Genomic DNA, 13,212 nt, shown 5'->3' with positions numbered 1-13,212 from the left:
AGCCATATTCCTGTGCTTAAAGTTTTCTAATACAAACGATCTTTTTTTTTCTGGTTCTGGACATGCTACAGACCTGAAACTTCACATGCACACCTTTTAGACCCCCCAGATACTAAATCCAAAGTAAAAATCAAAAAATCTCTTTTTTTTTTTTTTTTTTTTTTTTTTTTTTAATTTTTCAATAATTGGCTTTTTTATCAAAAATGACAATTTTTAAGAACTTTTTTTGTGTGATTTTGTGTCTGGGGGGTCTAAAAGGTGTACCTGTGAAGTTTCAGCTCTGTAGCATGTCCAGAACCCCAAAAAAAGATCATATAAGTGTAAAAGAGGGGTCCCACCATCCCTGCTCTACTGAAAAATTATCTTTTTTTCTGGTTCTGGACATGCTACAGAGCTGAAACTTCACAGGTACACTTTTTAGACCCCCCAGACACTAAATCCAAAAAAAGTCATGCCTGCCTCCAAAAATGCCCGATAAATGCAAGAAAAAGCGCCGTAGAGAAGCCGTATTCCTGTTCTAATAAAAATTATAAGAAAATGCTAATTTTTGGGGGGTTCTGGACATGCTACAGACCTGAAACTTCACATGCACACCTTTTAGACCCCCCAGATACTAAATCCAAAGTAAAAATCAAAAAATCTCTTTTTTTTTTTTTTTTTTTAATTTTTCAATAATTGGCTTTTTTATCAAAAATGACAATTTTTAAGAACTTTTTTTGTGTGATTTTGTGTCTGGGGGGTCTAAAAGGTGTACCTGTGAAGTTTCAGCTCTGTAGCATGTCCAGAACCAGAAAAAAAGATCATATAGGTGTTAAAGTTAAAGGAGGCTCCCGAACCACATCCCTGTTCTACTGAAAAATTATCTTTTTTTTTTTCATGGTTCTGGACATGCTACAGAGCTGAAACTTCACATGCACACCTTTTAGACCCCCCAGATACTAAATCCAAAAAATCTCTTTTTTTTTTTTTTTTTTAATTTTTCAATAATTGGCTTTTTTATCAAAAATGACAATTTTTAAGAACTTTTTTTTGTGTGATTAATAGTCCCTGGGGCATGACCCAGAACCCTAGGCACTTTTTAGGGGCATTTATTGGGTTTTAGGGCTTAAAAATGGTGTTTTTTGATTACAGAAGTTCGGGTCCCATTGATTTCAATGGGGTTCTGAAATCCGAACCGAACTTTCGTGAAGTTCGGGTGTTCTGGTCGAACCGAACTTTTCAAAAGTTCGATCATCCCTAGTATACAGACAAAAGCATGCAGCAGTACAGATACAATGTTTTTTTTATAACAGTGGACTGGTGAGTCACAAAAAAAAAATCAATACATTTTCATAAAAGTTTATTCAGAAAACACAGTGAATTATTTATATATTGAAAGTTTGTCAGGTTGGGACTTGCCTGTCTTCCAGCCTGCTCCACACTAAATTAATAAAATACAAACACATGAAAGTCATGAAAGGAAGCCTGATTGAAAGAGCATGTGTTCTTAGCAACAATGGCAAATAATTAATTGCTGACGCTTCATAGAGTTTGCTGAACCTTTTCAGCTGTGTTATTAATTGCTTGTCAACATGTCATTAATTCTATTAGAAAAAGAAGTTACCGGTAGAACTAGATTGACAAAATCTGTCAAAAAATTCAAACCATAAGTACAAAACCTTCATGTAACCCAGCATTTCTCAACCTTTTTACTACAGAGGAACCCTTGAAATAACTTTCTGGTCTCAGGGAACCCCTGCTAATAATGACTACATTTGAAGCTCACAGTACATTAGCATGATGGTGAGAAGGACTAATGATCCTCACATTTGTCGTCACTGGGAAGAATACCCCCCATTATCAATAGATAAATAAAGAGGCAGAAACTGATCACTGCTCGATGAACCCCTAACAATCTCTTGAGGAACCCTGGTTGAGAAAAGCTGATGTAACCCTTTGTTGTAATCAGTCCCTGCCAAATTAACCCTAGCACTCCAGCTAAAGTTGAACTCCAGTCAGAAAAAAAAAAAAAATTCAGTTATGTATTCATTAACCTCCTTAGCGGTAATCCCGAGCGTGACTCGGGGTGGAGTTTTCATTGCAGGAGCGGTAACCCCGAGTCACGCTCGGGGTGGATTGCAGAGAGCGCAGCGGTGTTCTCTTACCTTATCCTGGCGATCGGTCTGATCACTTCCTAGTTCCGTTCCCTGCAGCAGCAATGCTGCATGGGAGCGGAACTAGGGAGGGAAATTCAAAAAAAAAAAACGTTGCACAAAACACATTTTATATATATATATATATATATATATATATATATATATACACACCGGTGTATATATATATATATATATATATATATATATATATATATATATACACACACACACACACACACACACATATATATCTATATATAATATATAATGCATGAATTATAATCTAATCAATAATATAATTTTATTATATTATATATTATATATTATATAATAAAATTATATTATTGATTAGATTATAATTCATGCGTTTGTGTTTAAAATTTATCACATCTGGGATGTCTACTAGACTCTTGTTTTGGTCAGGTTTAAGTCAGTAATTACTAAGAATTGTAGACCTATAATACATAACGCCAAATTTCCATGAAAACAATTGTACCGCTTTTGGTATGTAATTCCGGACATAATCATACCGCCCTATTCAGATCTTATTTTGCGCTAGGGTTGCCACCTCATCCCTTTAAACCAGGACACACATTAATTACACAGGTTCTGTGGCTGATTATGGTGGTAATTAATCTCACTTAGTGCATTAAGTGCATAATATCAGCTTTAGAAACTATATAATTATTATGTGTCCTGGATTAAAAGGATTTGGTGGCAACCCATTTTTTGCACTGTAATGCGTGCTGGATTAAGGTAGCCAATTAATTTGATTGGGCTGCCAATGTACCACAATTTACCAGAAAACATGTGCATTATTTTTCCTGATGCAACACATTATAACACAGCCGTGAGTTACCATGTGTTGCACTGAAATACAGGTGCGTTGAGATGCTATTCAAAATGAAGGCTGCGGCAAAACAGGCATATGTTACCCAGTGGTGTATTTAGGTTTGGTGCTGCCCTAGGCCTGACTAAACTTGTGCACCCCCTAATTAAAATATGACCCACCCCTTCCTGTAAAGGCCACACCCCTTCCTGTTTCTGACCCGTTCTGTCATCTGTAAACCACAGACCACAACCAGTGTATCAGTGCCCATCAGCGTAGCCTCATCAGTTCCTATAAGTTCAGTCGCATCAGTGTCCATCAGTGCAGCCTTATCAGTGCTGCCTCATTACTGCCCATCAGTGCAGCCTCATCAGTGCAGCATATCAGTGTAGCCCCATCAGTGGCCATCAGTACAGCCCCATCAGTGGCCACCAGCGCAGCCTATCAGTGCCCATTAGTGCAGCCTAAGATATTTGGACTTGTGTTTGCTGCCACTGATTGTAATTATAGGAATATTTCACTTATTTTTATAATAAATATGAATTTCAGAGTCATTATACAAATAAGTGAAATAATCAGTGGCAGCAAACACAAGTCCAAATATCTTATAATATAGGAGTAATCTTACTAATCCAGTGACATATTGTGATAGGACATATGAGGTGAACAGGTCCAAAATATTATTTTTCAAGCACAAGAATGTTTAAAGAAATTAAATTATATTACTGACATGATGGCTGCCATACCGGGGGCGGAAGAGGGTAGGCAGAGCATTAGGCTGCAATGCCACACTTATTAGCATTGGGGGCCGTCGGGCCAGTTGTATTAAGTGTGGTCAGCGGCCTGCGGTCTGTCCGAATGTCCTCACCCGCCGGTATTATTATACTGATAGGTAGCAGTGTGAGTGCTTTATGTGGGTACCAGACTTATTTGCCTCCTGGACCCTGCCCTCTGGCCCAATTTGCCCCATAAGACTGGCACTATACTAAAAGTGTAGTGCAAGCCGACGGGGGACCCTTTTCGTGTGGGAGCCAGGAGGAGGCTGCTTTTTTGGGGGTTTTCTTTTGTGCGGGGTGCAGCTTTTTTGCCCTAGGCCTGGGCCTTGTTGGCCTAGGCCAAGATACAGCACTGATGTTACCATGTGTTGTGGTAATGTGTTCTACAATGCAAAGTTGTGAAGCCAACCTAAAGGCATGGGGCATAAATGGCTGGTATTGGTAAGCACTTGGCAATCATTTTAAATACTTACAAATTCTTTGTATAAAAGCCCAACTCAACCAACAGCAATTTTTTTTTCCATTGTGATATGGTCTTACAGCTAATTAAAAAGAAATATACCCTTAAATCTGGAGCTGTCCACTGCAGTAATTTTTTTTCACCACAGAATATCCTATGGTGCCCTTCAACCTTTAAAGCCTCGTACACACACGTCGAAAATTGGCAGGGAATTTTCGTCCAACGACCGATCTGTCGATTTTCAGCTTGTTAGTATGATGCTTCCGACAACCGACTTTTCTGCCGAAAAAAATTTGGTGTGCAGACTATAAAATTTTTGTCTGCCGTCAAAACACGGCCGATTTTCGTGCAGTCAGTACAGATTTCGACAGGGAAAAATCTAATGAGCAAGACTGGGCATGCTCAGTGAAGCAAGAACACAAAGAAAGCAAACCAACACATGACATCACTTCTGAAGTAGATTTTGGGCGAGAAAATTCATGTGCAGTCTAGGCACATTCCAACCAACAAAACACATCTCTGGACAAAAGACGGACGATTGGTCGGCCGATAATGGTTGCGTGTGTACGGGGCTTAAGACTAAGGACATACTTATGGACCATGGGTCTGCCCACAGAGGGTGTATCATAGCCACTCCCTTTATTTTACAGAGTACTAATGCAAAGAGTGGCATTGATGTCATAACTGAGGAGTGAGGACTATTCAGACTGAAGAGAAAGAGCATATCAATAAAACTTCATAAAATGTTACATTTAAAAAAAAAAAAAAACAATAAATACTTCCAGGGTGCTTCTAGGGAGGAAATGGGTGATTGGCTGGCAGGGTGACTGAGCCTGTAGTTTGAATGCCCTTTCACTTACCAAAAGCGAAGGTCACCTGATCTTCTAGCACTATATCCTCCTCTTTGTTTACTTTATTCTAGGGCCCTTTTTCCAGGTGTCAACGACACTGCTTGTGTCATGTGGACAATTCCCTTTGACTGTTCAGCACAGAGGTTCTCTCAGGATCCAGTCACATGAAGCAAAGCAACGGGTTTACTTTATTACCCCATCACCAGCAACAGACTTTGCCAGTTACTCTAAGGCTGGGTTCACACTAGCTGCGGCGCAGGTCACAGCAGGGGGTCCAGTACGCGTCCCTGTTCACCGTTTCAGGCACAAATCAGGTCTGAATTTTTGCCTGAATTCGGACCTGAAACAGAGCCAAGGATGCACAGGACCCTTCTGCAATGCGCTCTGTGGCTGCCCCGGAGCCGGTCAGTCTCCTGTAATGCGAATTGGATGCGGGAAAACCTGCATCCAAATTGCATAAGTGTTAACCCAGCCTCAATGTGAAAATTTAAAGTACCTCCCTGACTCTGACGAGAGCCTCCAGAGAAGCTACTCAGTGAATCAGGTCACTAAGGCATAAGGTCTGCAGAACCAGAGTGTACAGGAGGTCATGTGTAGAAGGAAACCAGTATGGGAATATGCACCTGCACATTACACTGTCCATACCTCTGTGCATAAGCTAAATTCCAGACGTGCATTAGCGAGTTGGCCAGCATGAAAATTAGGATGCATGTGTGCAAAAAATTAGCACACGTTGGTATTGGTGCCCAGTGTCTGGGCAGAACTACACTGTATCTGAGCCCCACAAACCAAAAACATTATATGAATAATTTTTAATATTCAAAGCAAATTCACCCATCCATCCATGTCTCCATGCTTTATTTTGCTGAGAAATCACTTGGAAAAACATCAGCCCAACATTTCGTGACCAGTAAAGGCAGATAATTCATGTAGCATTTGCTTCCTGTAATCTATCTTCCCCCTAGCTCAGGCATGCAAGCAGCAGGGTGTGCTTAGCTGAGTAAACCCCTCTTCCCTTCTTGAAGACTCCTGGGATGCATGACATCATTTGTCTAGACCAGTGATGGCGAACCTTGGCACCCCCAGATGTTTTGGAATCTTTATTCAACCTCACCTACTATGAACTACATTTCCCATGATGCTTAACTACACTACAGAGTGCAAGAGCATCATGGAAAATGGAGTTCCAAAACATCTGGGGTGCCAAGATTCGCCTTCACTGGTCTAGACCAAAACAATGAAAATAGTACCACTTGAATACTACCAAACCTGAGTCAGTCGGATAAGCATGTGCATTGACTGGTGCAAGACAGACAGAATCAGCTTGTCAGGCTGCAGTAGACTTCAACAAAATGGTGGCCGTCTGCACACAGACACTGATTCCCTGTTGCATAAATGTAATGAGATGGTTACTCTTTGCCTCTATTGGCCTTCATGATTAAGCCCTGAAATGGGCAAAATGCATTTACATTTATGCAACAGGGAGTCAGTGTCTATGTGCAGACAGTCACCATTTTTTTAAAATCATTTGCCTAGAGCTGGAAACCAGAGAATAACTGAAGAAATGTATAACAAAGGTTAAAACAAGTAAATATGATATACTTTCCTATCTATTTACTAATTCTAGCAGGGTTAAAATAGTCAATGTTGATTGAGAGAGTGAAGTTCCATTTAAAGCACTGCAGAAGGAAGTTGAGTTGAGTTGTCTTCAGCTTGCTCTTGTTTATCTGAGACCTATTTATTTTGCCTCATTGTGTATTGCTTGCTTTCCAGACTCTGCTACTACCTTCTACCTTGTATTCTGTTTGCCCAGCTTTTACTGACCTCAATTTGTTTCCTGGACTCTTAGATTCCTGATCAAGCACCATGCTGTTCCTGTAGTACAAACAAATGGCCACTGCCCCCACCTATAACTGACCTTCACGACAAGGAGCACATGGAAGGGTGACGTATGTCAAACAAAACCAAAGAAAGTTCCCAGCTCAACTTGCCAACCAGCCTGCAACCAACCAAATTGTCCTGTCTAACAGTTTGCGTTAAAAAACAAGGGCTTAGTTAGCACACCTTTGCAAATACATGCATAAGCTGCAGAGCCACTTCACGGCACCCCAATATGATCTGCAGTCCTAACTCTACAAATTTGTGAGAGCCTCCATAGTAGAAGCACATGTATAATAATGGATAGATAGAGGGCAGGTAAGCCTGGAGGGAGGCCACCCCTACTTAAAGGCACTGAGGCACACTGGACACCCAGCATATAGCACAATGGCAGCAAAGGTGTCCAGTGCGTCCTCTCCCCAGTATTACAACAGTGCAAACAAATGGCGACTGCCCCCACCTATAACTGGCCTTCACAGCAGGAAGCACATGGAAGGGCGACGCATGTCAAACAAAACCCCTGGTTTTAACCACTTAAGCCCCGAAAGATTTTACCCCCTTCCTGACCAGGGGGTATTTTGCGATTCGGCACTGCGTGATTTCAATGGACAATTGCGCGGTCGTGCGACGCTGTACCTAAACGAATTTGACGTCCTTTTTTTTTCCACAAACAGAGCTTTCTTTTGGTGGTATTTGATCACCTGTGCGATTTTTTTGATCATGCGCTATAATCAAAAAAAGAGCGACAATTTTGCAAAAATAACAATATTTTTCACATTTTTTTTATATGAAATTCCCCCAAAAAAATGTAAAAATCAAAATTTTTTAAAATTTTTGGCCAATTTGTTTTCTGCTACCTATGTTTGGTAAAAAAAAAAATCACAATATGCATATTTTGATTGGTTTGCGCAAAAGTTATTGCGTTTACTAACTAAGGGAAAGATTTTTGTCATTTTTGTTGTTTTTCTTTTAACGAGTAATGGCGGCGATCTGCGATTTTTTTTTTGCGGGACTGCGACATTGCAGCGGACAGATCGGACCCTTGACTGACATTTTTGACACTTTTGGGGGTACCAGTGACATTACTACAGTAATCAGTGCTATACATATGCACTGTTACTGTAAAAATGACACTGGCAGGGAAGGGGTTAACTTTATTAGAGCTGCAGTGACTATGTGTGTCCCTAGGGGCGTGTTTCTTACTGTGCAGGGATATGGCTGTATGTGTAACAGCACAGATCAACGGTCCTACATAGCAGGACAGTTAGATCAGTGCTTTTACACAGGGAAGAATGACAGGCGGCTTTGTTTACATCAGCCGCCTGCCTTTCTCCCTTCACTGCGGACGATCGCGAGTGACCGGCGGACATCGGGTCCGCCGGTCACATGCACGAAGGCTCCCAGGCAAGTGACGTACCGGTACGTCACTTTGCCTGGCCGGGGCTGACCGCCGCAGTATATGTACTTGCGGCGGTCGGCAGCCGGTTAACACATACTGTTGGACAGGATAATTCAGTAGGTTTCAGGCTGGTTGGCAAGTTGAGCTGGGAATTTTCTTTGGTTTTGTTTGGCATGCTGTTCCTGTGCCTAGTTCCTACTTCTTAGAATTCATTCTACTTTGTGTTCTTACACTCCATTTCATCACTTTAAAGTGGTTAAAAGCCCAAAAGGAAACATTTATTATAATGCAGCTTACCAATTCTTAGATGTGATGGCTGAATTCATTTTCTTTTTTTAGACTTTCTTTCCTTTTTTTACCTGCTGATCTGGTCAGTAAAGCCCCGCACACACGTACCGATTGTCGACCGAAACTGTTCGGCCGATTTTTGGCTTGTTAGTATGATGCTTCCGACAGCGCACTTTCGGCCAAACAGAATCTGTCGTGCAGGCATTAAAATTTTTGTATGCCGACACCAGAACGGCCGATTGTTCGACAGTCAGTACAGAATTCGGCCGACAGACAGCAGATTTGCAAGACTAGGCATGCTCAGAGAAGAAAAAACACACGGAAAGTTAACCATCACATGACATCACTTCTGCAGTCGGCTGTTGTTGGCCGACAAAATTCGTGTGCAGTCTTTTGCAGTTTTCAACCGACAGGACAGCCCTGGACAAAAGACGGCCGATCGTTCGGTACGTGTGTACGGGGCTTTAGTCTGTTTTCTTTTTTTCTTTTTTTAACAGAACTAGCTCTCCTGCAAATGTGTCAGTTAAGAGCTGAGACAAACCACTTACCACTGACAAGGAAGCTTACAATGATCAGCTTTTTTTTTTTATTTATTTAAAACCTAAAAAAAAAAAAGTAAAACCTTTATCCCATAATTAAAAAGTGTTTACTATAACGGCTTATAAAGTATTAGCTGGAGTTTGGCTTCAATTTGTTAGTGTATTTAAAGGATAGGTTTACTTTAAAAAAAAAAAAAAGTATAAATGCACTTTTTGCAGGTAAAAAATGTGCATTTATTTTTTTGTTTTTCGAAGGCGCTTGCAGAGAATTGCACCCACGGTCAGCAGAACACGGGTGCAATGTCCAGCTCCTGCAGACTCTCTTTATATCTGTCTGCCTGTACTTTGTATGTAGAGACAGTTACCTGAGAGCAGGAAGATCAATGAACTGTGAGGACGCTCACCAACATCCTCAAAGCTTATTGAAAACTACAAGCTGTCAGCCACAATGACTGATGATACTTGTAGGCTTTCATTCACAGGAAATTGTGAATGAATGATAATGTTTTCAAATAGTGTCAGCGGGTGTGGTGAGAAGATCCCTGGCCTGCTGTCACAGGGAGGGGGGAAAAAGGTGCGGATGCTGGAACATGTTACATGTTCCACACTAAAAATGGGTGGAACATGTAAAATGTTCCAAAAGGCAATGTATCCTTTGGATCTTCCAGACATCCCAAGTCTCCCACGACTTGCGGGAGTCTCCCACCTTTGGCCAGTGGCTCATGGACACCCGCAAGTGCCGTGCAATCTCCTGGCTGCCACGGGAGACTTAGGATGTCTGCAGTCATTTACAGAACCCATGCTTCCTGTATAGTTCCGGCTCTGTCAAAGACGGATTGATATGAAATGTGACAGGAGCCATACAGGAAGCAGCGGCTCTGCTCTCTACTGCAGCCGCTGCTTCCTTCAGCAGTACCCGCATGACCAGCATTACCTGCCAGCAGTAACCACCAGAATTACCAGACAGTGTTACCTGCAAGCAGTAACCGCCAGCATTATCCACCAGCATTACCAACCAGCAGTACCCGCCAGCAGTCTGCAAAATAAGTAGAAAAGGTATGTGCATTAGCGTGTGTAAATTGTTGCAATATGTTTTTTTTAATAACTAGTTGTGTTTTGTCATAATATATAATGTCCTTGTATGTACATGTATGAACAAGGACATGGGCAGCGGCGCGGCGTGCCACCTCCCTGAAATGAGTTTGCCACCTCCCTGAAATTAGCAGGTTGGGATGCCTGATCTTCCAGTACATCCAACACTTCCTTCCCCAGACTTACAATGCTGCTGATCAAAGGTATCTCTGTTGCTCTTTCATCATGAGTGGGGGGTACTCTAATACAAGAGGTATATTACTGGCCAGATTGCCAGGTGAAAACAGAGGAAAAAGCCTAAAGAAAGAAAACTAATGCAGCAATCACATCTAATGATTGATAACCTGCAATATATTACATTCTGGGCAATATATATCGTTCTGGGTTTAATACTGCTTTAAAGAGTTTTGGCCAGGATATGCAAGAGGAGTCCCATCGTCTGCTCAGTATCCACCAGTTATCTGATACAGAAGTTGTCAGTGAGGATTGTGGCAATCCTGACTACTGGGCTTAAATCTCCAGCACTTTGACTGACTAATATAAGTGGCATCACCATCAGTCTCTGAAGTCAGAGCAGGTGCCAGGATACTGTGCAGAGTGGCATGCTATGCATACCAGGAATGGTCACTGCCATTGGAATGCCTCCTGAGATGCACAACCTTGCCCCTCTGACTGTCTGCTCATTGCTGCAGTGCAAACAGAACATCTGTAAGAGACTTAGGGTTGCCACCTCATCCCTTTAAACAAGGACACATATTATTAAACAAGTTCTGAGGCTAATATAATGCAGATAAGGCACCAAGTGAGTTTAATTACCACCTTAATCAGCCACAGAACCTGTGTAATTAATGTGTGTCCTGGTTTAAAGGGATGAGGTGGCAACCCAAGTAAGAATGGGCACATGCTGGGAGTAAATGTGGACTGCTCTTCTTCCTGCAGACATATCACATGACAAAAGGAGATAAGAAGAAGGATAAAGGGAAAAAACATTTGAATCAGTGGACACCGGCCCTCCAAAAACCTTGTAACTTTATTTCTCCTTCAGAGCCCTTCAGTCCTCAGAACCCAGAGAATTAAATTCCCCCCATCCCTCTTACAGTCTCTCAGCCCCCTCAGGGTCCACAGTCATTTTCCTCTTACTGACAGCAATACAGAGGTATGTTCTTCATTTCTCTGACACAGATGCTAGGGCACTTTTTCCTTAGTGCTCCTGCACTCAATATAGTATGCTATACATAACATACTTCTGAGCCTTGCACTTCATATGCTGCATTGTACATTACATACTCCTGACCTCTACACTTCCAATGCTTTGTTGTACATTACTTACTCCTGACCCCACACTTCCAATGCTTTGTTGTACATTACTTACTCCTGACCTCTACACTTTCAATGCTTTGTTGTACATTATTTACTCCTGACCCCACACTTCCATTGCTTTGTTGTATATTACTTACTCCTGACCTCTACACTTCCAATGCTTTGTTGTACATTACTTACTTACTCCTGACCCCACAATTCCAATGCTTTGTCGTACATTACATACTTCTGACCCCCACACTTCCAATGCTTTGTTGTATATTACTTACTTCTGACCTATACACTTCCAATGCTTTGTAGTACTGTCAGGGATACCACAGCAGGCATCCAGCAAGGGTGATCAGATCAGTTGGCTGCACCAAGGAATCAGGACCCAGATGGATAAAGATGTAACTAAGTTTATTAAGCAAAATGGACACTCCCAATACCAACACCAGTGACCATAAACAAGTAAACAAAATATAAATGATAACAGTACAAAACCCCAATAGAACCTAACAACCTATATACAAAAGGATGGAGCAAACAATAGCAGGACAGGGACAGGAGACAAGGAAAGCAGGGAGCCAGGTACAGGAAGCAGGGTACAGGGAACAGGATTCAGGATCAGAATACAGGTTTCAGGATCAGGCTCAGACAGGGACACGGCTAGCAGAGAAAATACTGAAGCACTGAGCCTCAGTGAAGGGCGGGCTTATATTCCCTCAGCAGTCCTCCTCAGGTGCAGGTTAATTAAAAGAACAGTCCAGCTGCTGGGAGACACCCACTGATGGGCCCTGGAACTGCGCCCCTCAGTTCCAGGAACAACAGTGCCACCAGCAGGTGACCCACGTAATGACACTGATCCTGACAGTTCCCCCCCTTTAAGGAGCGGCCTCCGGACGCACCATTGTGCTTCTACCCCGAAAGTCCAAAAAGGTCTCATCTCCATGTCTGTGGGTCTTCTAGCACTCTCTAGGCCAAAGTCCTTTAACTTGCCGAAAGGCGTGCCACCAGAGTCCAGCAATTGATCATGCGCCCCACCACCAGGGTCTGGAAGCCGTTTAGGCACCCCACAGGTCAAGTTCCTGAAGAGGCGTAACATTAGGGATACACCTGCCCTCATTGCAACACATGTCCCAACACTGGGACTGAAGGCAAGCTGGACATCAAGCAGGGGAGCACCAGCGGCATGCAGGATATCCGGCAGTGGCACACCAGGCTGGGCAACAGACAGTGGCACATCAAACAGGGCGGCAGACCGTGGCTCAGCAGGCACTGGAACAGCAAACACCGGATCAGCAGGCACTGGATCAGCGGGCTCAGTAGGAGGCATCAGATCAGCGGGCACTGGAACAGCAGGCATCAGAACAGTGGGCACTGGATCAGCAGGCTCAGTAGGAGGCACCGGATCAGTGGGCACTGGAACAACAGGCATCAGAACAACGGGCACTGGATCAGCAGGCTCAGTAGGAGGCACCGGATCAGTGGGCACTGGAACAACAGGCATCAGATCAGCGGGCACTGGATCAGCGGGCTCAGTAGGAGGCACCAGATCAGCAGGCATCAGAACAGTGGGCACTGGATCAGCAGGCTCAGTAGGAGGCACCGGATCAGTGGGCACTGGAACAACAGGCATCAGAACAACGGGCACTGGATTAGCAGG

The 13,212-nt window shown here is 42.8% G+C and overlaps 1 protein-coding gene across 1 annotated transcript in view; it reads right to left on the bottom strand.

Annotated features, from left to right (window-relative positions):
• The window catches only part of YIPF7 (Yip1 domain family member 7), a 204,062-nt gene extending 192,376 nt beyond the window's left edge, over nt 1-11,686 (bottom strand). Inside the window, exon 1 of the mRNA XM_082272202.1 lies at nt 11,677-11,686. Within this exon, the coding sequence (XP_082128328.1) occupies nt 11,677-11,682 (6 nt within the window). The 5' untranslated portion in view covers nt 11,683-11,686. The remainder of the gene's footprint in view (nt 1-11,676) is intronic.
• Nucleotides 11,687-13,212: the final 1,526 nt, after the last annotated feature.

The sequence above is a fragment of the Pelophylax lessonae genome, assembly GCF_965119305.1.
Source record: "Pelophylax lessonae genome assembly, chromosome: 1".
Lineage (NCBI taxonomy): Eukaryota > Metazoa > Chordata > Amphibia > Anura > Ranidae > Pelophylax > Pelophylax lessonae.
The sequence above is the reverse complement of the archived record's forward strand: the minus strand, read 5'-3'. Positions and strand labels throughout refer to the sequence as shown.